This window comes from Neovison vison, chromosome 2, assembly GCF_020171115.1.
Source record: "Neovison vison isolate M4711 chromosome 2, ASM_NN_V1, whole genome shotgun sequence".
NCBI classification, from domain to species: Eukaryota; Metazoa; Chordata; class Mammalia; order Carnivora; family Mustelidae; genus Neogale; species Neogale vison.
In genome coordinates this window covers 92,529,929-92,555,421 of record NC_058092.1, presented here as the reverse complement: position 1 = coordinate 92,555,421, position 25,493 = coordinate 92,529,929, and the positions used below count along the sequence as shown (strand labels likewise).

At 43.2% G+C, this 25,493-nt stretch overlaps 1 protein-coding gene across 1 annotated transcript in view; it reads left to right on the top strand.

The window, feature by feature from the left end:
* Positions 1-472: 472 nt before the first annotated feature.
* Positions 473-25,493, top strand: part of VAV3 (vav guanine nucleotide exchange factor 3) — a 364,578-nt gene continuing 339,557 nt past the window's right edge. The window contains exon 1 of the mRNA XM_044238799.1: positions 473-753. Coding sequence (XP_044094734.1) covers positions 550-753 — 204 coding nt within the window. The 5' untranslated portion in view covers positions 473-549. The remainder of the gene's footprint in view (positions 754-25,493) is intronic.

The window sequence follows — 25,493 nt, the reverse complement described above, 5'->3', positions numbered from 1 at the left end:
CCCTGTGTATTACAGTGTTCAGCCCCACTTTCCCCGAACCGGGAAGCCGACACGAGGGGAAATCCCACACGCCGCAGGGTGGGGGTAGGGAAGTACGCTCGGCAAACCCGCGGGCGCGGTGGGCGGGGGCGTTAGACTCCCCCGCCCCGGGCACCGACCCCAGGCCGGTGCGGCGGCGCTCTCCCACCGCGCCTCTGGGGACTCGCAGACGGCTGCGAGACCGGCCGGCGCGCTGGGCATGCTCAGTCGCCGGGCGCCGGGCTCGCGAGTCGGAAGCCTGTGCGCCGCCGCCGCCGCGGAGCCGGCCGGGGCGCACCGAGAGCGCGAGGGACTCGCTGCAGCGGCGGCCGGGCGGAGGAGGAGCCGGGCCGGCCCCGGACCCGAGCCCCTCGCGGAGCCCCGGACCAGCCGGCCGCGGTGCCCGCTCCCCCGCACCCCCGCAGGGCAGGGGCCGGCCACGGCTGGCGTCGGCGGGGCGTGGAGAAACCGCGGCGGCGGCCGCATCCTTGCCGCCTGCCCGGGCCGGGCCGTGTCCCGGAGCCGTCGGGCATGGAGCCGTGGAAGCAGTGCGCGCAGTGGCTCATCCACTGCAAGGTGCTGCCCGCCAACCACCGTGTGACCTGGGACTCGGCGCAGGTGTTCGACCTGGCGCAGACCCTCCGCGATGGAGTCCTGCTCTGCCAGCTGCTCAACAATCTCCGGGCGCACTCCATCAACCTGAAGGAGATCAACCTGAGGCCGCAGATGTCCCAGGTAAGGGAGCCGGCGCGGGCGCCTTGCCTCCAGCCGGCATCTCCTATTAATCTTCCGGCTAATTTCTTTGTGTAAATGCAAACATCTAGGTGCGCCCAGCTTGCCCTGCCTCCCAGCCTTCTGCTTTGGGGATCGCTTCGGCTTTTCGTACCTTGGCTTGAAATGGTTTAGGTCTTTAGCAGAATGCTGAAGTCCTGCGTCGGGAGATGGTATGAGGATTTCATAAAGACTTTCTGTGAAGCGGAGAAAACAAAACTATCTTAGGGTGCCCGTTCCTTCACCTACTTTCGTGCGTTTGTGCGTGTGTAGGGCAACAAAAGGAATTTGATCCAGCTCTCTTACAATAACAATGGTGAGGGATAAACCGAGATGCTGCGGTTATTCTGCTTTTAGTCTCTTCTACTTTGCGTTTCATCCCCATGTTTTCTTGAAAGAGGAACCATAACATAAATGACTCTAGGAAGTGGAGGGCGTTCCGGTACCGTTATTTGTACAGGAATGACACTGGTCAAAGGGAGGAAAAGGGAGCACCATGCAGTGGCTGTCCCCGAAAGCCCCCTGAGCTTGTGGCCAGCTGGCGAGCTAGGCTGTGTTTACAGCTCTTCTTAAGCCATGTGAGAAGGAGCGAGTCCAACCTCTCTTAGCAGCGACAGGAAACAAGAAGTTTTGCTAGAGATTATGCTTTCCTTCATTCAGGGCTTGCTCAGGTGACGGAGTGCATGCTTGGCTCCTCCAGCCTTGCCTGGACGTGCCTCTTAGAGGGATTAACAACAACAAAAACTCGGGGGGGGGCGGGGGAGCGGGGGGGAAGGGTGCATCCTACAGTCAACTCAAAAGTCACAGCTCAGAGTAATAGTTTCGTGGTCCTCTTAGAAAGTTTCCACGCAGAAAGATCGTAAACACCATTCACATCTATTTTCTTTGTAATATGAAAAATCATTTTCAGCTTAAAAGAGAGGAGTCCTCCCCTCCAGGACATATTTTAATCATTAATCCTAAATGATAGTGCCTCAGCTACTCGACAGCCACAGCAGTGCATTTTACAATGAAATGGACTTCATGAAATTGAATAATTATGTATTTAAAGTTAGAGCACACACATTCATCTCTTCTTCATGTCAGTGTTTCACCAGGGTGCCTCTGCACCCCAAATTCTGTATTACCTCCTATCCTATCTGCCTTTGGTCGGCTGGTTAGCAGTCCCCCAAACAGAACATGATTGTAAGTGGTGAGAACAATAGGATTTTTTAAAAAGATTTTATTTATTTATTTGACATACAGAGCTCATTAAGTAGGCAGAGAGGCAGGCAGAGAGAGAGGGGGAGGAAGCAGGATCCCCGCTGAGCAGAGAGCCGGACTCGGGGCTCCATCCTAGGACCTTGGGACCATGACCCGAGCCGAAGGCAGAGGCTTTAACACACTGAGCCACCCAGGTGCCCCAACAATAGGATTTTAGAAGTGAGATAAATTATTTCCTACTTTCCCATAATCCTGGGTGTTGACTGCCTGATCTGTGGACCTCTTCAGAGTTGTTTCAATTCTGGATATCCTATTAAGGTTTTGTTTTGTTTTAATTTGAGAGAGACCGAGAAACAGCACAACAGGTGGAGGGGCAGAGGGAGAGGGAGAGGGAGAAGCAGACTCCCCACTGAGCAGGGAGACTGAGGGTGTGGGACTTGATTCTAGGACCTGGGATCATGACCTGAGTGGGCAGAGGCTTAACCGACTGAGCTAGCCAGGTGTCTGCTGTTAAGGGGATTAACAGACATTTCCATGAAGCTGGAAGCTGCTGTTCTGAGCAAAGTTCTATAGGGAGCTGCAGTTGCTCGAGTTTACAGATCACTGTTTCCCACCTGGCTCATAGCCTCAGAAGGTGGTATGAGTCAGGATGCTTCAGCCCACCAGTAGGGAACACAGTATTGTGTGCACTTCTGAAACTTCAGTTTCCTGGAACCCTCGGGGATTGTTCAATAAGTTCTCAATAATCCATTTCTCTGGACAGCTGAGGATCTCCCTCTTTTAATCTTCTAACCTTTATTTGAATGTCAACAGTGGATGAAAATCTTTTCAAATGTGTTTTTGCTCTTTGTTGAATATAGTCAATGTAATCTTTTTGATACCCGAGGAGCATCATTAATGAAAATTGAGCACATATGATACTCCAAGAACTTGATTCCCTACTGGGGGTACCACAATGAACACATCAGGATCCTTGCCCTAAAGGAATTATTACACTGTGCTATCAGATAAGTCATCAGGTTATAATGAGGTAAACAGCTGAATGACTTTCCTTAGGCTATTTTGCTTTTGGATTTTTAAGCCTGTCCAGTCCTGAGCTTTCTGGTTCCAAATTCAATGCAATTTTCTCTCTAATGTCCTGTGAGTGAGGGCTTTTCGTAAAAGCGAACCCTTGAAGGCTAGTACCTGAATATGACGATGGCTGTCCTTGCTTTCTTGGTTCCTGACCACATTGCAGAGAGAGGAGGTTGCTGAACAGCTGAGTGCTGGACAGATGAGTTTGCATTATCCAGATTGTCGTTAAATCCTTAAATGACACTTATTAATGGTTTCATTAAACAGGGTGACCTATTTAACATGCTTATAGTGCCCAGCATTTAATAGGTGTTCATTATTAGTAAAATTACTTAAAACATTGTTTTTTCCTGCTGTCATTCATTTTTTTTTTTAATTTGACAGAGAGAGGGAGATCACAAGTAGGCAGAGAGGCAGGCAGAGAGAGAGGGGGAAGCAGGCTCCCCGCTGAGCAGAGAGCCCCATGCGGGGACTTGATTCCAGGACCCTGAGATCATGTCCTGAGCTGAAGGCAGAGGCTGAACCCACTGAGCCACTCAGGTGCCCCCCCCCCTTTTTTAAGATTTTTATTATTTATTTGACAGAGATCACAAGTAGGCCTGCTGAGCAGAGAGCCTGATGCGGGGCTCGATCCTAGGACCCTGGGATCATGACCCGAGCCAAAGGCAGAGACTTTAACCCACTGAGCCACCCAGGCACCACCTCCTGCTGTCATTCTAAGAGTAATAGGTTGCAATCAAAATTTTAGAATAATTGCAAGGTGGCTAAACCCCTTTGGGCTGACATCTCTGTTTCTGCATTGAACGGCTCCCATCTTCTTAGCTGCTTCTGGTTATAAGACTCCTACCCTATCAGCAATATTCCTATTGTATAGTGAATAACCTAGTAACCTACTGAAATCCTGACAGGCATCCCAGCAGACTTCATTCCTCTGAATTTAGATGTCATTATTAATAGTTGTGGCTTTTGCTGTTTCTGGTATCTAAGAGTCATTCTGTCCCACCGATATAGGTTTTATGGAAGATATTAATTTGAATTTCCTTTTAGCACATGATTTTCTAGGCCAGGAAATCACTAGAAGTTTTCACTTCAGAGTCTTGTGGCATTTGAGACTGATGAACAAACATGGATAAAGGAAATTTTAGTTTGTTGATGTTTTGCATATTGGTGGTTTTTAATTATCCGGTTAAGAGTCTATAAAATGAGTAGCCTCTTATATTCAGAGTATTTTTCTGAGTATGATTTCTTCCATTCTCTTACTATTTGCCTTCTACCTAGTTTGGATTAAAAAAAAAAAACCAAAACACAGCAAATAATTACTCAATTATAGGTTTGAATCTTGAGGTTTTTAAATTAATTAATTAATTAATTTTTTTTTAAAAGATTTTATTTATTTATTTGACAGAGATCACAAGTAGGCAGAGAGTCAGGCAGAGAGAGAGAGAGAGAGAGAGAGAAGGAAGGAAGCAGGCTTCCTGCAGAGCAGAGAGCCCAATGTGGGGCTCGATCCCAGGACCCTGGGATCATGACCTGAGCCGAAGGCAGAGGCTTTAACCCACTGAGCCACCCAGGCGCCCCTTGAATCTTGAGGTTTTAAGTTAATTACCCTTCAAAATAGAATTATAAATGGGATCCCAGCCTCATATTCTTACCGGCTGTGCTTATCTGCTGTGCTTATCTGCCTCTTTTTGGTCTTGCTATGTTGGTAAAAGGAGGATCTTGTTCAGTTCAGAAATAAGTACTTAGAAATTTTTTTTTCAGAATTTTTTTCAGATTTTTTTTCAAAAATTTTTCAAATTTTTTCCAGAAATTTTCAGAAATAAGCTACCTGGGTAGCTCAGTGAGTTAGGCCTCTGCCTGCCTTTGGCTCAGGTCATGATTCTAGCGTCCTGGGGATTGAGCCCCAAGTTGGGGTTCCCTGATCAGCCAGGAGTCTGCTTCTCCCTCTGCCTCTGCCCTTCCGCACTGCTACCCCCATTATGCTCTTTCTCAAATAAATCAAATCTTTTAAAAAGTACTCTTTTTAAAAACCTTAGTTAGAATTTGTTTAAAATGAATTAAAGGAGTAGACACAAATCAGTATTTAGTCCCCCATTTAACACATTTCTTTTATGAAGAATAAATAAAATCTAGATGATTAATAAAAGTCCAATATGTATGGCATCTGGATTTATTTTTCATCCAAACAGGTGTTCTAGCTAGGATATAAAGTGCATGAACAGCTCTGGGAGGAGAAGAGCCTATCTGTGATGGTTGTATCGGGGGGTACATTGTGAAAGGGCATGGACTGTAGCCTCGATGTCCTTTTTAGTGGATAAGAAGGTCTCTGTGAATGCCGATAACCAATCATAGATCTATCAATGAGATTATCTTAATCTTACTGTTTTGTAATGGAAAATTTTTCTTTATGTCCTACGATGAGAGTAATACATTTGAATTTACTGACTACTGTGTATGGTATCGGTGAACTTTGAACTTTGAATTTTCTTAAAATGAATTATTCAGGCATTCAGAGTTCTTTCAACAAATATCTGGTTCTATGTGCCAGGCACTGTTGTAGATACTGGCTTAGGGCAATAAACAAAGGCAACAAATTTCCTGCCCTAAAAGGATTTATAATTTAGTGGGGGAAATGGATAATAAAGAAATGACTGTATAATATGTCCTATAAAGAGATTTCAACCCAGTAAGGGACTAGAGCAAAATGTGATTCAATTTCATAGAAGATAGGCAAGAAGGGCTTCTCTGAAGAGGTGACAGTTGATCAGGGAGGGACCTGAAGAGTAAGGGAATGGGGGAGTATGGATGTTTGAAAGATTACTGTTGGCAGAAGGTATACCAAGTGCAAAGGTTCTGAGGTCGATTTAAAGGATGGGTATATTGGATGGGTAAATGATGGATATATTCGAAGCCATTGTGGCTGGAGGAGAGTGAGTATGGGAAAGAGTGGTCATGATGAAGTCAGAAAATGGGAGCCATATTTTTAAGACTAATGTGTCCTTGTAATTAAGACTAATGTGTCCTTTTTTTTTTTTTTTAAGATTTTATTTATTTATTTGTCAGAGAGAGAGAGAGAGAGAGAGGGAGAGAGAGAGAGTGAGCGAGCACAGGCAGACAGAATGGCAGGCAGAGGCAGAGGGAAAAGCAGGCTTCCTGCTGAGCAAGGAGCCCGATGCGGGACTCGATCCCAGGACGCTGGGATCATGACCTGAGCTGAAGGCAGCTGCTTAACCAACTAAGCCACCCAGGCGTCCCGAAGACTAATGTGTCCTTGTAAGGACTTTGACTTTCCACTCTAAGTGAAATGGGAAGTCTCCGGACCTCACTTAACATTTTCAACAGGGTCACTCTGGCTATGTGCTGAGAATAAACTATCGAGCAACAAGAATGGAAACAGTCAGGCTAATACAGTCACTGCAGCAAGAGATGATGGCAGCTCTGGCAGGAGCAATAACAGGGCAGATGGTAAGAAATAGTTCAGTTCTGCATATGTTTTGAAGGGAGAGTCAGCAGAAGTTTCTTGATGGAGCCAATTTAGGTATATGAGAAGGAGAGGGGAGCCAGGAATAACTCCAAAATTTTGGCCTGAGAAATTGGAAAGATGGAATTGCCCTTACTGAGAGGGAGAATACTGGAGCAAGATAGCTTTTGGTGGATGTCTGAAGAGGGCAGGGAGATCTGGAGCCAGTTCTGTTTGGAATGCCCTGTAGACATCTAAGTAGAGATGCTGAGCAGACAGTGGAGAAGTTGGGTATAATAGATGTGAATTTTGGAGTCATCAAGGTATAGGTGGTGTTTAGAATCATGAGCCCTGATGATATCACATAGGGAGCAGTCTAGAAAGAAAAGGGCCTGCCCATGTGTCAAAGGTAGTAGGATGAGAACCTATGAAGGAGTTGAGAGGGAATGGCCATGAGGCAGGAGGGAAAACAGCAAGAGTGTGGAGAGCAAGTGAATAAAGTGTTTCTGGGAGATAATATGAGCAGACCTGTCAAATGCTGCTGACAGATCAAGTAAGACAAAGATGGAAGATGAACTGTCAAAAATGAAATTTTTTGATGATTTGACAGATCTGGTGTGTGATGGACAAACAACCCATTGGAGAAGAGCAGGTAGAAGGAAGAGGATCAACACAGAGAGCTATACAAGCATGACCCCTCTCTGGGAGTATTGTTGTTGTGGTGGTGGCTATTGGAAAAGAGAAGAGATCTACAGGGTTGCTTTCTTATCCAAAAGAATTTGAATTTTATACTAACGAAAAGAGCTTTTAGCTCTTAAAGTCCTATTAAGGCATCTTAAGCTCTTGTTCTGTAGGCATACTTGATAGCTTAACTTGGACTCTCTAGGAACCAGAGCCTGGGATAAAGGATAAAGCGTTGTGAGATGGTTGGTGAGGTATAATCCCATGGCTGCCAGGGTGAGAGAAATGGAAAAGTGGGTGTGTCTTGTTTTGTGGATGGGGGAAAACTGTATCATGTTGGTAATGCAGATGGGTTTGATTCAGTATGGATACCAATTTCCTAATTTTCAAATACAACAGACCCTTTTCAAAATTGTTTTTCTTAAGCTCTCTATGGCATTTGACATGGCCTTTTCTGTTCCTTTTGAAACTCTTCCTTGATTCCTATCACACTGCACATTCCTCATTTGCTCATTGCTTTTACTATCCCCTTGTTTCCTTTGCTGGTTTCTCTTTAAACATTCCATAGAAATTTGAATTGCCTCCTTCATTGTCTTTGTTCCTATTTTCTTTCCTGTGTCTTCTCATGTCGCTGTAATGTTACCTACTTTTCGTACCTCGATGGACCCCAAATTTACTGATAGCCTATACCTCCCTGTCTGTTACCTCCACCTCTACTGGTGCAATCATTTCACAGTTGGAGTGGTGGCAATCACAGGATCAGACTTCACTGTGCAAAGTGCACCCCCCTGCAAAGGGAAGGATGAGCTTGATGGGGAGAATTGGACCCGAGCAAGGCTGCTGCTGAAGTTCAGTCGGTAGAAGAGGGGGCCAGAGAATGCCATGCCAGAGAAAGTACGGGACAGAAAGGATAGAGAAGGACAAAAAGATGGACATGATGGAGAGTTGGAATGGACAGGGCTTTGGGCCTCTTTGATGCAGTGAGAGCTAGGAACCTGTGGCTAGAATGAGCCTGTGTTTCAGGCTGGGCTGATGGGGGGACTTATCGGGGGAGGCAATATAGAGGAGGTGCAAATTTCAGAGGGAAGGGGAGCACATTCAGTTCCGTATTTAGTGTCAAGCCTCCTCTTCTTTTTTTTTTTTTAAAGATTTTATTTATTTAACAGACAGAGATCACAAGTAGGCGGAGGGGCAGAGAGAGAGGAGGAAGCAGGTTCCCTGCTGAGCAGAGAGCCCGATGTGGGGCTCGATCCCAGGACCCTGGGATCATGACCTGAGCTGAAGGCAGAGGCTTTAACCCACTGAGCCCCCAGGTGCCCCGAGCATCCTATTCTCTTAAACTATTTTCTTTCTGGCTTATTCTAATACCTAAAATCCAACAATCTTTTGAACTCTTGTTTCTGCCACCTCTTCACTGCCTTCATGTCTTCATTTCCTTCCTCCTTAGCTTAAATACTGCAGTCATGATAATTCCAGCTTGATTTGTGATACTCATTTGAGTCAAGTGCAACCCAGGTTAAATCCAACTCTCCACTTACTCCTGCCTGCAGTGTGGCTCCTGGATCTGATGGAGGAAAACCTAGGACACTCAGACTGTTGTCCCTTTAAATTCATGGTCCCTAACCTCAGTGAGGCACTCTAGGCTACCCAGCTATCTGATTCTGTTTCCCTAGACCAGGTGTTCTCAAAGTAGGGTCTGGAGACTCCTAGTAGTGGTTCAGAGATAGATACCTTTAGGAGTTCCATTAAGTCAACAGTCTTTTTTTTTTTTTTTTAAATAATACATTATTTGCCTTTCCTTTAATTTTCTCACAAGAGTAGAGTGGAGTTTTCCAAAGGCTGCATGACACCGCTGATGTCATTGCTGCGATGGACCATGAATTATGTACTTGTAGATACTATAAAGATTTCTCAGTTGAGACTATTAGTATGTTAAATGTTGATAGATATAACCGCTGTAAATAAAAGCTCCTGGGGGTTCTCAGTAATTATTTTTTTCATTAGTTTAAGAGTGTAACAAGATCCTGAGACCAAAAAGTCTGAGAACTGCCCTAGACATTCACTCTTTTTCTTTTGACCATTCACACTCTGACTCTCCTAGATAACTACTTGGACATTTTCTTGACACACAATGTTACATTAGTTTCAGGTATATAACCTAGAAATTCAAGTCTATGCATTATGCTATCCTTAGCACAAGTGTAGCTATGATGTGTCACTATACAACATTATTACAATACCATTGATTATAATCCCTATGCTCTACCTTTCATCCCTGTGACTTTCTCATTTCATAAGTGCAAGCCTGTATCTCCCACTGCCCTTCATCCATTTTGCCCATCCTTCTCCGTCCTAGTACTTTTTCTTGTTGAAACTCCATCTTTGTCTCCATTTTCCCCTCTTTTCTGGTGACCTTGTTTCCTAGTCTACTGAGAAAACAGGCAATCAGGAGAGCTTCCTCGGTCTCCCCTTTTTGCATGTGTGCCCATAGATGATGCTTTCTCTCCTGTTCTATGGGCACATTATCAGTGCTCCTAGTGAAGGCCAGTTCCTTTGTCACTCTATCCCTGTGCTTTCCTGCATCATCTGTTCTCTTCTGGATCTTACCATTTGAATGCACAAATGCTGTTCATTCCTTCATTTGGGTCAGGATCTATTTTCAAGGTAGAGCCACAGAGGTTTGTTTGAACAGTGGGTGTGATGGAGAGTGACTGAGGATTTCTAGGGTTTACCTGACTGATGGTCAGTCAGCCTCTTTATACCTGTTCAGTGGTTCCTTATGGACAATGGGTTAAAATTCACGTTTCTTAGTAAAAGCATGCCAGGCCCTGTTGTCTAGTCAGCTAGAGGTGTCTGCTGTACCTCTCAACACTTTCTTCTCTGTGCTCCTGAACTTTTTGTGGCTTCTCAAATGAACTGTGCTGTTTGGTGTCCTGTGTTATTGCATGTACCCACTCCTCCTTATTTGTGGGACTGAAGAGTCAGTTCAGGAGTCACCCTTGCTGATCACTTACAGCTTTGTGCCAGACTGTGTCACATACACAGGCAGAGCATGACAGTCTTCGCACCGTCTTGCAATACTTCGTGTACCTTCCAGGTCTGCTGGAGGCTGCCATGGGCTTGCTCATTTATGTACATCTCTAAAAATTGACACCAAGACTCCTACATGATACACATAAATAGCCATAAACTAAATTCATGGATGGAGGGGAAGTGATGACTTTGTTTACCTTTTCAAACATACCCCGAACTTTTAATAACTTTTTAATAACTTTTAATAAGATGTATTTTGCACTATGTTCTTAAAAGTCAAACATCTGCTCATTGGAAGGCGTTACAAATAGGTATTACTTTACCATGTGACTACCTGACTGACCATCAGAAAGTGTCTAGAACCATTTGTTGTTCTTCCTCCTACCTAACATAGGTGTGGGACACCTGGGTGGCTCCGTCGGTTAAGCAGCTGCCTTCATCTCAGGTCATGTTCCCAAGGTCCTGGGATCGAGCCCCACGTCAGGCTCTCTGCTTGGCGAGGAGCCTGCTTCTCCCTCTCCCTCTACCTGCTCGTGCTCTCTATCTTGCTCAAATAAATAAATAAAATCTTAAAAAAAAATAAATAGGCGTAATAAAGGAACCTATGCTTTAGGTGGCTGTGAGGACTGAATGAATGAAGTAGCTCTGCACTTGGCATGTAACAAATACTCAAGTGTTAATGACTTTTACTGTGCTTATGACTGCTACTACTGCAGAAACCTACAAAGCATGTTACCACTTCCCATGAATTCTCCTTGTCACACCGCCATGAAACCATCACTATTAGTTACCGCCATGTAAGAGCTACTTTCCAAGGCTGAGAGGAGTTTAGGATTTGTACTAACAAGCCAGGCAGGGTGGAGGCAGGGTGCTGAGTTCCTTCATCAAGGCTTTTGGCACATCTGCATGTGAATGGTAGTCAGTTTCTTTTCCCCTGCTGTTTGGTTCTCTTATAGCCTTTGCTTTAGAGGAATGTTCTCAGATTGGCTCTGTGGTTATCAATAACAGCCCCTCCATACTAGGTACTGAGTAATTCTGGTTTCAGGGTACTGAATGTAGCAACAGGATGATTTTATACATCTTTATCATGCAGTGTAAAATGGGAGACCGGCCTCTAACAGGTTTGTGAGGGGGAAAAGAAATAAAATCGGGTAGAAAAACTGAGAAAAGTTAATGAGAGGGCAGGAGAATGACTGTAGCTGGTCCTTTTGGGCATTTTTTATTTTTTATTTTTTTAAAGATTTTATTTATTTATTTGACAGGCAGAGATTACAAGTAGGCAGAGAGGCAGGCAGAGAGAGAGAGGAGGAAACAGGCTCCCCACTGAGCAGAGAGCCCGATGTGGGGCTCGATCCCAGGACTCTGGGATCATGACCTGAGCCGAAGGCAGAGGCTTTAACCCACTGAGCCACCCAGGCGCCCCTTTGGGGCATTTTTTTTTTTTTTAAAGATTTTATTTATTTATTTGACAGAGAGATCACAAGTAGGCAGAGAGGCAGTTGGGTGGGGGGGAGGCAGACTCCCTGCTGAGCAGAAAGCCAGATGATGCAGGCCTCTATCCCTGGACCCTGAGATCATGACCTGAGCTGAAGGCCGAGGCTTAACCCACTGAGCCACCCAGGCGCCCCCCTTTTTGGCCTTTTTTTTTTTTTTAAATATATTTGACAGACAGAGATCACAAGCAGGCAGAGAGAGAGAGAGGAGGAAGCAGGCTCCCCGCAGAGCAGAGAGCCCGATGTGGGGCTCGATCCCAGGACCCTGGGATCATGAACTGAGCCGTAGGCAGAGGCTTTAACCCACTGAGCCACCCAGGTGCCCCCCTTTTTGGCCTTTTAATACTGTGCCTGGTAACCCCTGGTCTTGAGCATGTGGTTTTTATGCTGTACTCCTGAGTGGGGTCAGGAGTGCCTACATTTCTCTGGGCAGCAAGAACATCATTGTTGCAAATAATAGACTTTGGAGTGGTTGTCTTTTATTCCCCCTCTTATTCTGTATTATAGCCATTCCTCTTCTAAATGCATGGACACCTATTATTTACAATGTTGTTTAGAATATTATACCCCCCCCATAATGAATACTGTTTTCCTGAAAATAAATAAATTGGAAAAAAAAAAAAAGAATATTATACCCCCTCGTCCCATTAGCATAGATCCTGCCTTGTGTGAAGGCCAGTCAGAAGTTTGCATTTTGCCTTTCCCCAATCTTAAGCATTTAGTGGACAGAACCATGAAGAGAAAAGAAGTAGATACTTTGGATTTTCATAGAAAATTATTTTAGAATTTTGTGCTATGTGCATGTGCTTTCAAAATCTGTGTTGCAAGAATTGTAGTCAGCCTTTGAGTAGCTTGCTTAACAGGAAGCCAGCAGGATATGCTGCTCACAGGGGAGTTCTCTAAAGGGTCAATTAATATGGAATAGTCAATGAAACACTTGATACTCACCTTCCATGATTTTCAAAGTACTTGTCTTAAAATAGATCAGTAACAGCTGGCTTGAATAAATAAGCATCTTGCCTCTGTGCCCACCAATGTCAGGAGTCTTTTCTTGGGAGCATGGGGCAATATGGTTTAATGAAAAGGCTTCGGGCCAGGAGTCAGAGGACCTGAGAGGCACAGCTCTCTCTGACATGTGGCCTTACCAAGTAGCTGCTGCTTTGTCTCTGCCTTCCATACTTACAGCAATAATAGCAAATACTGACGTATCAATAATATGCCGAATAGCAGCTAACATTCTTTATGCATACTTAGACCTCATTAAGTAGGCATTATGGTTTCATAAAGAGAGGTTTGGGGCAAGAGGGAAGTGTTTGAATCCCAGCTCTGGCATGGGACCTGATGGCTTTGGGAAAATCATTTTACTTATTGAGTCTCCATTTCCTCATAGGCAAGAAATTCTGAAAACCTACTTTGCAGGATTGTGGTGAGAATTAAATAATTTCTGTAAAATGTTTGGGGCATAGTAGGTACTCAGCAAGATTTAATTTCCTTCCTTGTCTCCCACATCCTTGAGCCTTATGAGTCTAAGAGCCAGGAAGAACAAGATCTTATCATTCTTCTACAGAGAAGGAAATAGAGGTGAACACTGGCTAAAGGACTTTGCTCAAGGTCACACAGACAGGAAGTGGTGAAGACGGGACTTGAGTCCAGTTGTTCTAATTCCAAGTGCTGTGAAGTTTATCATTCCTGCTATCAAGCTGAGTGCTTAGATGGTGCATTATGTGAGGAAATGCCTGGAAACATGTTCGGGAAACCAGGCCTGCCCTGCAAGTGCACAGTGACATTGTATTACCTTGCACTGAAGTTTACTGTTTTTCAAAGAGAAACGTCTGAACTCATGAAACCAGTTTTCACTTATTTAAGAGTCTGATTTAATTCATGGATTATCTGCTCTTTGGTAATTTCCTAGCTCTTCTGCTTTCTGTTTGGTTCTGTTTTTATGGGAATTTGTGCATATGAATGTTTCTTGATTAAGCCACCAATTTTTCTACTAAATATTAGATTTTATAGTAGATACTGAGGATTCAAAGGTAAATAAAACTCAGTCCCTGATCCATTGTGGCTTTTAATCTACACAGCATGGATTTTACTTCAGAAATGGCTTTATAAAACCAAGGTGGGAATGGGGGAGGGAGATCGGAATTAGTGAATGAGCATGGCAAATGCTCGGTAGGGGGTAGTACGTTTTTGGATGCATTGATAATTTTGCTGATGTGCAGGGTGTGACATGTGAATGTGTGTGCCAGGCTCAAGGCATTTCTGTCCTCCCCAGACATTTGTGTAGAATCTCCTATGTGCAGGGTACAGGAGTCCTCAAGATAAATTATATGGAACTTTGTGCTTTTGTGGGGCGGGGAGAAAGCAGATCTGACCTCAGAGTCAGGTTTTTGCAAGAATGCAGAAAGGAAATAAGTCATTGGATGCTACAGAGCAGGTGCAAAAGTGCAGGCAGCTGGGTGAGCCAGACGAGACCAGGAAGAGGACAGAACATGAGTGGTTACAGGAGAGGAAGAAGGCTTGAGAAAGAAACTGGGCGGGGAGAGTGTGTGTGAGATGAAGAATGTGCAGAGACATTCAAACCTCAGCAATGTCTCCAGCGGGACAGTTACTCTGAGGGGTGATGAAATATCCTCCATGACATTAATACTGGGATATGGCCGCACCGTTTGCATTTGGTGTGAAGACGTTAAATTATAGGACTTCGGTGCATAGCCTGTAATATCAAATGGTGGTCTAGTCTCTTGAATATCTTATATGCTGAGGGAGCAGAGACCATATAGAGAGATTCAGACTACATCACGGGCATCTACAGCAGTGTGCAAAGCCTGCTGTCTTTCTGCCTCTAACCTCCTGACTTGCCACTTCTCAGTCCCTCATACCTACCTTAATCATTCTTTATTCTCCTTGTGCTCTTTGTTGACTGATATCTCTCTTTGTTGGTCCATTTGTTTTTGGCTGTGTCCTCCTTGGTCCTGCTCGAATATGCGGTCAAACTTTCCACATTCATCCCCAGTTCCCTTCACCTTCTGTGCCCTCAGATGGGGCAGTCACCCTGCCCTTCAGTGCCGTCACAGGCTTTCCTGCTTTTGCTTCCAAGCCAAAGAGGGTTGTCCTAGAATCTCACTCAGCAGCTTGTGTGTACCACGCAGCTTCACCACAGCTGGCCATGGTGCTCATCATTGCCTCTTTGCTGCGCCTCCTGTCACCCTCTTGGCTCCTTATTCCCCTAGTCAGACTCCAGATCTCTAAATCCCAGGCACAGAGTCCCCAGCTCTCCCTCAGTCCCTGCAGGTTCAGTTGGTTTTTATCATTACCACCCAGTCCTTCTGAGTCTTGTCCTCGGTCTGTCCTATCCACCCCTCATGGTGGTGACCACTGTGACTGTTACTAGGAGTAGCAGCTGTCCCAAACTTCACAAGCTACATTTATGCACACATTTTTGCTGCCTTCTTAGGGGAGAGTTTCGGGTCTTGAAGAGAATGTTTAATAAATTAGAAGCCCGGAAAGGACCAGGTGGTATGAAAACTTTGATTCTGGGAAATTGGACCCCACACCCAAGAGGTGCTCTTTTTGGTTTATGGTCTCCAGAGGCCAGTGTTGTGCTTGAGTGAACATCCACTGACGAACCAGAAACTCAAGTCACCTTTTTCAGTTCCCAGCGGCAGCAGGCTGCCTAGCCCCTCTTACAGCCAGCTTACGGCATCTGTTTTTTCACAGACTTTTTATGGGGGGGAGGGAGTGGGTAATATTACCACTCAATTAAGACTGCTTTTCCTTAATTATGTATGCAGTGCCTGACAGAGAAAGGATAATTCTGTCACATTGATACTCTAAAATGTAGATTTGGCAGAAAATTGTTAAATTCTCTGGCATTTGACCTTCAGATATGAAAAAGCATTTGTTGGCTAAAGGAAGTTAGTAAGCTTAGGCCACAGTCAGCCACACAAGAAATGCTTGAGTTGAGATTTATGATGACAGTACTTGAAAATAGAACCTTGTGTTTTCCCATAAACTGTACTTGGGGATTCAGTAGAATATAGCAATTTATCCTCAGTGAGGAGGAAGCAGGAAATCTCTGGAGTTCAGGATGAGCACTAACATGAAAGATCTGGGTGCTTCCAGAGACCCCATTTAAGGAGAGAATGTGTCATAATTGCTGTTAAGATCAGTTTCATTCCTGGAAATTCTAAAATGTGAAACTGGACTCTTCGGAGTATTTGGCTCTGATAGTTAAATCCTTATTGAATTCTCAATCTTTCTGAATATATAGTTCCATTTAATGACCTTAGTGAAGACAAGAGTAATGAGAATTTGGTAAAGGATCTAATTTTTTTCTTGCCTTATTTAGTAAATGGTTCACCAGTTTCAATGATGCATATAAATTTCTCACCTAGCTAGCCCTAAGCTATTTGCCCATTTGGCAATTACCTTGCTGTGTTTTATGTAAAATAAGCTAAATGAAGAAATGCATTTAATAATAGTAAAATAATACCCTCATCTCTCTAAAGTAGAGATAAAATAGATTTCTTATATTCTTTTTCAATGCAATAAGCTTACGTTCATTTACAATAACCATTAGAGAGTTCCTAGATTCTGACTTAAAACCCAAGGACTTTCCATTTACACACTCTTCTCATAAACTCATGAGGCAATATTGTATAGTTGAAAGCACTTGGGCCTTGAATACATCAACCTGGCTTTGGATCCTAGCTGTGCCACTTGTAATCTTGGGCACCATGGGCAGTCTGATCTTGGTGTTTTCACATTTATAAGATATCTGTTCACAATGTTGTAAGGATGAAATTAACTGCAATAAGGTATTTAGCCCTTAGTAGGTACTCAATGAATGTGCCATTCCTTTTCCTAAACCTGTTTTTTAAATCCAGGGAGATTGCAATGTTGCAAGTTAAAATGAGGAAGAGGGACAGCTGAAAGATAAATTGACAGTAGTAAAACAAAAACAGAAGCAAAAACAAAAGACACCCTATAAATCATGGACTCAAAAACCATATTAGTCTTGGACTGTGGAGAAATGCTGCCAAACTGATCAACATAGTGTACTGGGCTCTGGGGAAGGATGGTCCTGTTTGGACCAGTATAGCAACTGATTGTCTTGTTCAAAGAGTTATACTGTTATGGAACTGGAAAAGTCCTGAGAGGTAATTTTAGTTCAGCTCCTTGGTTTTAAAAATGGGCAGTCTGAGCCCTCTGATGATGCAGTGATTTGCCCAAGGTTACTTGGTTTCCTGAGTAACAGTACATTACTTCTAACAGAATACTTAAGACCCAGGTCCTCAAGAGAAGTTTAAATCATATTAATCCTTAAAAACAAAAACAAAATATTTGGGAAAGATTGGAAAATGATTGATTTCAGAATTAGTCCTGTGGAGTACTTATTACAAAGGTCTCATGCTCTTGCCTTCAGCTCTCTCTCCTTTCCTCTCTCTCTCCCTCTATCCATCCATCCCTTGGATCCAGTAATAGAGGGGAACCTTTGGGAATAGGGATGCAAAGTGTCAGATTTTGGAGCTCAGAAAGTCCTGGAAAAATGGACAGAGCATTAAAAAAATTACAGCTGACTCCTAAACAACATGGGGCTTAGGGCTCCTGATCCCCGGTGCAGTTGAAAATCTATGCATAACTTGGGATGTCCCCCAAATTTAACTAATAGCCTGTTAATCAGAAACCCTACTAATAACAGTTGATGAGCACATTTTGTATATGCATTCTACTGTATTCTTAAAGTAAGCTAGAGGAAAGAGTGTTAAGAAAATCACAAGGAAGAGGGCGCCTGGGTGGCTCAGTGGGTTAAAGCCTCTGCTTTCGGCTCAGGTTATGATCCCAGGGTCCTGGGATCGAGGCCCGCATCGGGCTCTCTGCTCAGCAGGGAGCCTGCTTCCTCCTCTCTCTCTGCCTGCCTCTGCCTACTTGTGATCTCTGTCTGTCAAATAAATAAATAAAAATCTAAAAAAAAAAAATCACAAGGAAGATAAAGTCCTGGACATCTATGTATTTAAAAAATCTGCATACAAGTGGACCCATATTCAAACCTGTATTATTTGAAGGTCAATTATAAAAAACAATTGTGAAATGAGAGATCTGTTGCTTAAAGGAGTAAACCTCCAACATCCAGAAACTTAGCTACCCAGAATTACTCCGTTCCTGAGCTTGCTGAGGTTTTGCTGTTTAAAGTCAGATAACAGTGTTTCAGATTCCCAAGAATGAATATTTATGGTAACATCAAAACATGTTATTTCTCCGAAAATCATGTGTTCCGTAAAATTGTGGACCATTTGTTCTTCAGCTTTGTTTTTACCCTTGAACCTGGCATAGAACGAGAACTCCTATAAATGAATGAATGAATGAATGAATAAATGAATGAATGAATAAATGAATGACTATTGAATGAATTCCTAATACCAACTTTAAAATGGGTTGAATGAGAATGCTAGATTTTATGTCCCTTATCTTAATTACAGGCTGCAAAAACAATATAATTCGTACTCCGCCTGTTTCCTTGTAACAGCAGGCAGCATGATATATTTAAAGAATGTGGATTTTTAGCATCAGACAGGCCTGAGTTCAAATCCCATCCCACTAGATGAGCAGCTGTGGGCAAATCCCTTTATCTCTCAGCAACTTAGTTTCCTTGCTTGTGAAATAGGAATAATTCTTTCTGCACAGTGTTGTGGAGAGCAAATGAGCTCAGAGAGGCAAAATGTCTTGCATAGCCCTGGGGGCACGGTAGACACTTAGTCATAATTTGCGACCCTTTCCTTCTGCCACCTCCTCTAATCTTTCCATGGTATAGGGCTTTTCCCACAGTCTTTTAGGAATAACAACATTCTGTTGATCTTCGGTAAGTTTTCTCTTCTGTTGTATTCTGTCGGCCATTGTTTTATTTAGGCTAATTTAAAGGCCTTACAATATTATGAGTTAAAAGTGATTTAACTTACATAGTTTTATCTACCTGTTAGTGGTTTCATATTTGACAAATGTGATATAATAAGAGCAAACAATCTGCTAGGAATTGGTGGATTCCCATTCAAATTCTGGCTCTATCACTAATTAGCTTTGTGATCTCTGAGCCTCTGTTGGCTCAGATTCTGTGAACCTTCATTTTCCCTTTCATAATGGGGTTGGCATTGTGCACTGAAAAGAACCTGGTCTTTACAGCTAACATTCTGGATGTGCTACTAATAAGCTGTATGATGTAGGGCAGGCTCTTTCACTTCTCTTTCTGCTCCCTCAGTGGCCTCCTGGGAAGAACACTGTCCATACTGTAGCTTGTCATGAGAATTAGGTGAGATAATGTATGACAAATTCCTGCCTCTCAGCTTTGCACATCATAAACTTTTAATCAGCAAGTGACAATAACTGTCCTTCCACTAAATATGATTATGGTTAGTATTAGTAATTCTTGTTACCCTACAGATTTGAGAGATTCACCAAGAGCATAATTATTATAGTTGAAGAATTTTAAGAAAAACTCAGTAATTTTCTTGGGATCATGTAGGAAGTGAGAACAGAAGAGTATGCAGCTGTGAAAGTAATCAATAGTCCACTTGATATGCTCACTGGTTATGTAGTCAATCATTTGGATTACTTCCAGTTCCTTTATAGGTAGCATGACTGTAAGTGTCCATGTACATATTATTCCCCAAGTTTGGATTATTGCTTTCAACTTTATTTTCCAAACTGAATCTCCTAGGTGAAAGGTTATAAACCTTTTGCAGCTCTTGATAATATACTGCTTGATGGTTTGCAGAGAAGTATTTCTAATTGACTAAGAGTAAATTTCTAAAGTTTTGGTATCATTTAGGTTTGATTTTTATTTACTGGATGACTTTGAGTAAATTAACCTCACTAAGTCTGTTTTTTTTGTTTATTTGTTTTTCATCTGTAAAACCGGATGCAAGTAGCCACCTCACAATATGTGTCAAGTACTTAGATGGTGCTAAGTATTTACTGCTCAGCCTTGCTGTCATTCTTGAAGCCATCTGTGCTCCCTCAACGCCACCCCCCCATCACTTGACCCATTGCCTTCTAATTGTGTATATTCTACTTTATGCCAGTGCATTCTCCCAACTGCATCTTCAGTAATCTTCACGTACATACCCACCCACATCATGTGAACCTTTTTATAACTCTTAGAATGCTTCCTCATCTCTGAGGGTGAAGAAGGCCCTATGAGATCTGACCTTGTTGTCCTCTACAGCTTCAACCCCCTTCTCTCTTGCTCAATCTGTGGCAGCCATGTTGGATATTTTCCACTCCTGGAATTTGTCACCTTATCTTTTTCCTCTAGACTTGGAGCTGTTATTTTGTCTGTTTCTTGGTTTTTAAATTCTTCATTTATACAACTCATCGTCCTTAGAAATACTGGCATTAGGAATTGATGTTCCTGTTCCACCTAAGCCTCATGATGGCAGAGCCCACCTTGATTCATTCATTGCTGAATTCCTGAGGACACAATGCCCAGGACACAGTGCTCAGTAAATCTTTGGAAATGTATAAATAAATATAATAGTAACTTTTTAGCAACAGGTATATAATAACTTATTAGCAATAAATACAATAAAGAAGAATTTTAGGTATAATTTGTTCAAAGCCTTTGATTTCAAATTACTCTGTGAAATTAAATATCGAAGTGTTTTCCAAAGACTTTTTAAACACCTAAATATGTTTTTGTACTTTAGATCTTGCCTCCTTTTTTTTTTTTTTTTAAGATCTTGCCTGATTTTGTCTTCTATAATCTTCCATGTTAATGAGGGCAAGTCAGAAGGGAAGAGGGCAAATATTGTAGCAATCACAGTTTAGCATCAAGTAGTCTCTCATCTTTGCCAACTCTTCTCATCCGAGGAGAGTCACAATAACGTTACCTGAACCATCCAAGAGGCTGGGCAGAGAGTCCTCTTAACCCAAATTGCAGTAGGACTTAATGATGAAGATGAACATTCCTAAGAGATTAGATTATGCCTGATCATTTCCTTTTGGTTTGCATTTTCCAGACAGGTAGTCTATTTTGTATTACATCGCTAGCCTCTGCAAGTTCAAAACTGCTTTGTTCATTCAGAAGGCGAGTTCATTTTCCCACTCACTCAACGATTCAAACAGTTGTTGAACTCCTACTGTATTCCAAGCTCTGATTAGGCGCTAAAGATCATCCTCACTCAGTAGAAAGAGGAGCATTTACTACTTTGACCTTTGGAGACTGGGAAACTTGTGGTGGTCTAGTACACAGGCAAGTGGCTTAACTGGGCGCAGATGTTTGTGATGGGCAGTTAGGCCTTAGCAAGTGCAGGGTGCATGGATCCTAGCTGAGTTTTGTGGGTGGGCTGAGGCACTTAAACTTTGGGTTTTGTGGGTTCCGTTTGGATGGGTGCTGTAGGTAAGGCTGAGGAAGGTGTTGATCTTTTTAGTTACTTGGGGGTAGAATAGCATTTGCTGCTTTTATGTGTTTTAGTCAAAGCTGCTGGCCAGGACTTTGTACTGTAAAAGTGACAATGGTTCGAGAAGGCTGTTGTGCTAGGTTCCTCTTTTAAATTGTGTGATTGAGGCCAAGGAGGAAGTGATAAATTGGCTTTACCACATTCAGTTAATTTTTATTTCGTGCCAAAGGAAGGCCCTGGAGGGACGAATCTTACATAATTGTGTAGTTTATCTGATATCATCATAGACCACCGATCCTACAGCCCACATCATCTGATCCACCACAGGGGACCAAGAAAGCATCCTCTCGGTAGAGAGTCTTTGTCTCAAAGTCAAGCAGCTGACAGAGCTAATACTGATGGGCTAATACTGTCTACGGGGGAGAGAAGCATTACTTTAATACTTAAAGAGAAGTCCCTCTGCACCGAAACATGAGTTATGTTTGCTCTGGATCTGTTGATTTCTCTAAGTTCAGGCTGTTGGATCCTAGAACTGTGGTTTCACCTATAGAAGAGTTGCAGATTTTATTATGAAGAAATGAAAAGAAATGGGAACCTCCTTAGTTAAGAAGTATATGCTGTGTTCTTGGTTTTAGATAGACAGATGAGTCCATGAAATAATTGTAAATCCAAATATTAAGATGATTACTAAGGCTAGAGATCAGGTGAGTTTTTGTTTTGTTTTGATTTTTTTTTTTTTTAAAAGGAAATCAAGGAGGAACTGGAGTGCTTTGGAGAATTACTGGCCTTATCAGAAAGGGAAGAGACTGAAAAGGCTAACTAAGCCAAGAGAAAGGTTCAGAGGTGTGAGATATGAAAGGAAAAGGAGATCTTAAACCAGGATGGACAGATGAAAGAAGGAAAAGAGATTCACTCTGCTAGTACTACTTAGAAAGGGTAACGGGCTTATTGAAATACAGCAGAAGAGCTGAAAGTTTTTCACAAAAAATTCTGGGAGATTGCAAAATGCCCCTTTAAAGATTCAGCCAGAGTTTGAAGTAGGAACAGCTGGAAATTTGCATCGTGTGAATGCTTAAAGATTCTGGCCAGTAGAGGTTGAAATGCAGGGGACTTTGTTTTCATTGTGGAGCCTGGCAAGCATTTACTTGTGGCATGTTTTTCTATGTATAAAGTGTTTTTCTGTCCTACTGGGCTTGTGGTGATGGCCCTGGAAGAGCAATACCAACAAATAACAGGAAATTTGCACTTAAGAGGGAAAGCCCCAAGTTATCAGCATAAAATACTCAAGAGCTGGCGGAGTTTCAAGGTGACCAGTTGCTGTCATCGGACAAGCAGATATCACCTGTGCCCTGAAAGCTCAGGCCCAGCTTCTTCACAGAGTTAGACTTGCAAGGCCTGGGAAAGATGAGGTGCATTCTAGGTTGGATGTGGCCTGGTGGGAGCAACGTCCTGGCTGGGGCTATCAAACTGTTCATTTCCACCCAACTGCGATCACGCCGAGGTGGAGGAGAAGGAAGGGGAGTCTCTGAGTCTTTCTCAAAAGAAAATTGGATTGGCAGAGACCAATTAAATGTGAGGGGTTAAGCCCAACTTCTGGCAAAAAAGGTAGTGAGGACTGGTCCTAAAAATGTGCAGGAATTTTGCATCTGGAGTTGTCTGTGCAGAGGTATGGGTGTAGGTCCTCACAGACCACCAGGGACCTGGGCTTCAGAAACCGTAGGGAACAGGTCTGGAATCTGCTGGTTCGTCTAGAACAAGTGTGAGGATGAAAGGATAACCTGCCTTCGAAGGGCCTCAGCAAGCACACAGAAAAGGCAGTTGCAACACCTGCTATGGCCCAAGACTAAACATTCCTGCTTCTGAAAGCTTGTGGAGGTGCTGACTCTACTAGGCAGAGTGCACAGTCAGCACCTGAGTGCCAGGAATGGAGGAGGGGGGTGCTCAGGGATGAACTGAAAGATCAGAAGTCTTGAACATGCAGGTGTGGGAAGACAGATTCCTTAGTTAGGGCTTGTGGGGACTGGGGTTGCCATCACTGCAAACTAAAGAACTTGGAAGAAGGCAGGGTTACCTCAGGGCTGCTCTTCGAGAGAGAAGACACAGGGCCTAGTGGGACTCTCCCTCTAGCCTGTAAGTACACAGGGCCAAAACTAACCTGCTTGGAAGATGCCCCCTAGCTGAGGTGTTTTTTTGTTTTGTTTGTTTTGGTAGCAAAATATATGTGACCTCAGACTTAAGCATTTAACTGCACAGTTCTGTGGCATTGAATATATTCATTGTTGTGGGACCATAACCACCATCTATCCTCAGAACTTTTCTTCCCCTATTGAAACTCCTCTGTACTCATTACACAATAGCCCCTCCCTGCCTCCCATCCCCTGGCAACTACCATTTGTCTTCTTCCTCTCTGAATTTGACTCTTCTGGGTTCCTCATGTAAGTAGAATCATACCATGTTTGTACTTTTGCAATGGGCTGGTTTCACTTAGCATGATATCTTTAATCAGTCCATGTTGTAGCATTTCCTTTTTTAAGACCATGTAATAATCCACTGTGTATATAGCACATTTTGTTTATCCATTCATCTACCGAAGGATAGTTGTCCCCTTGGCATAGTATTGTGGGCATCCTGGCAGAAGATTGTGCTTTTTGTTGTTGTTGTTGACCCTCCATCTATTGGATGCCTTGGAGTTTCTACCAGTGTCTTTGGAGGCCTATCAGAGGATCTTGATTATGCCACGTTCCAGAGAGACTTTTTTTTCTTGGGGTAGCTGCTTCAAGGCCTGACAATTGAATTTTCTTTTCAATTTGACATGTGTGGAGCCAGTGACATGTAGCTCTTTAGAAGTGTGGACATATCAAAAAGATGGGAGATAAAATTGAATCAGAGGCCCTGAAGAAACTGTATTCTCTGTAATAGCTTGAAGCTACTCAAAAACAAACAAACCCCTTCCACACAAGGCATCAAGAACTCCTTCAGGTGGAAGTGGACAGAATGGAAAATTCGAAAGGATGAATTTAGCCTTTCACACTGTTGGGCTTCAGAATCCTCTTCAGAATCCTCTCTGCCTAGCCTCTTATTCCAGCCATAGCTGCAGTGGCTAGTTCTGTGCAGGCGTCCATGAACTTCACTGTTGTACCTGGAGGGCACCTTGCTTGGGGACACTCTGTACCTCTGCCTTTTTACTCTGGGCTCCTTACCGGGGTCCATGGAACTCATAGGACATGTATGTGCGACTAGAAAGTGTTGAGTCAGCAGGGGATTCACTGCATTTGACCAATGAGGGATGGGAATAGTGGGGTAAATGCCGCCTTTTCACCCAGAGAGGACACCTTAGAGGCACTCTTTATTGGGTTCCTTAGGACGTTGAGTGGTTTTGAGCATCTGTCTCAACAGTAATGGTCAGCTGAGGAGTATATCCTTGTATTTTCCTTCCCTTCTTACCCAATTCCATCCCCCTGCTCCCTCACTCCTGCTCTGAGATCACTTCCCAAACTAGATATCTCCATCTAAGCTTTGTGTTTCCCACCTGCTTTTCTGGAAAACTCAGACCAAGACTGGACTTCGTATGTGTATAAGCAAGATACTTCAAGTTTGGAATTTAATTCCTTTGGGATTTAAAGGACTTAAATTTGCAAGGGGATTTAATTTTTGGAGTTAATTTTTGGATTGAGAAACTCCGATTAGAAGGTTTTTATTTAAATTTGCGAGCGGTTTGTTGCATTTTATTTTTTAGTTTTGTTAGTATTGTAATGAAATTCATTTCAGAACCCTTGGTGACCTATGTTGAACAACATGGCTGGGCATAGTTTGAAATCAGAATAGAGCGTAGATTTCAACTTGGGATTCAGCATGGTCTTAGCATTATTTTATTTGATAGTTGTCTGTGATTTGTTTTGGAACTTTCCCCCTTTACTCCTGGAATCCTGAGCAACTACCCAAATGACAATGGGTTCTTTAGGGGATTGATCTTTCTCCCCCTTTGACGTACAGGCACACCTCTGGGAGCCCAGAAGTCTAATGAGTAAGGAAAACAAAATTCAAGTGGATGTTAAGGAGAATATTAATGTTTTCACAAGGAGGGACTTTCATTTGAGCAACATCTCTGACTTTTCCTTTTCTCCAGTAGATGAATGACTTACCTGATTTGTAATCCCTTTGGGATCAGGAGTTGTGCCTGTGTGACTGACCTCTATGGGCCTCTGTTTCAGAGCTACCTGCCTGCAGAGCAGATATATTCTGGTCTGTTCTCTGCCATTAAGGTCTGTTATGGAGCAGGATCTGCCCCCTTGAGGGGTGTTTTTCAGTTGTAGGAGTGGTATTAGTGAACTCATTTGGCTGCACGCCTAAGTCCTTTCTCCTAAT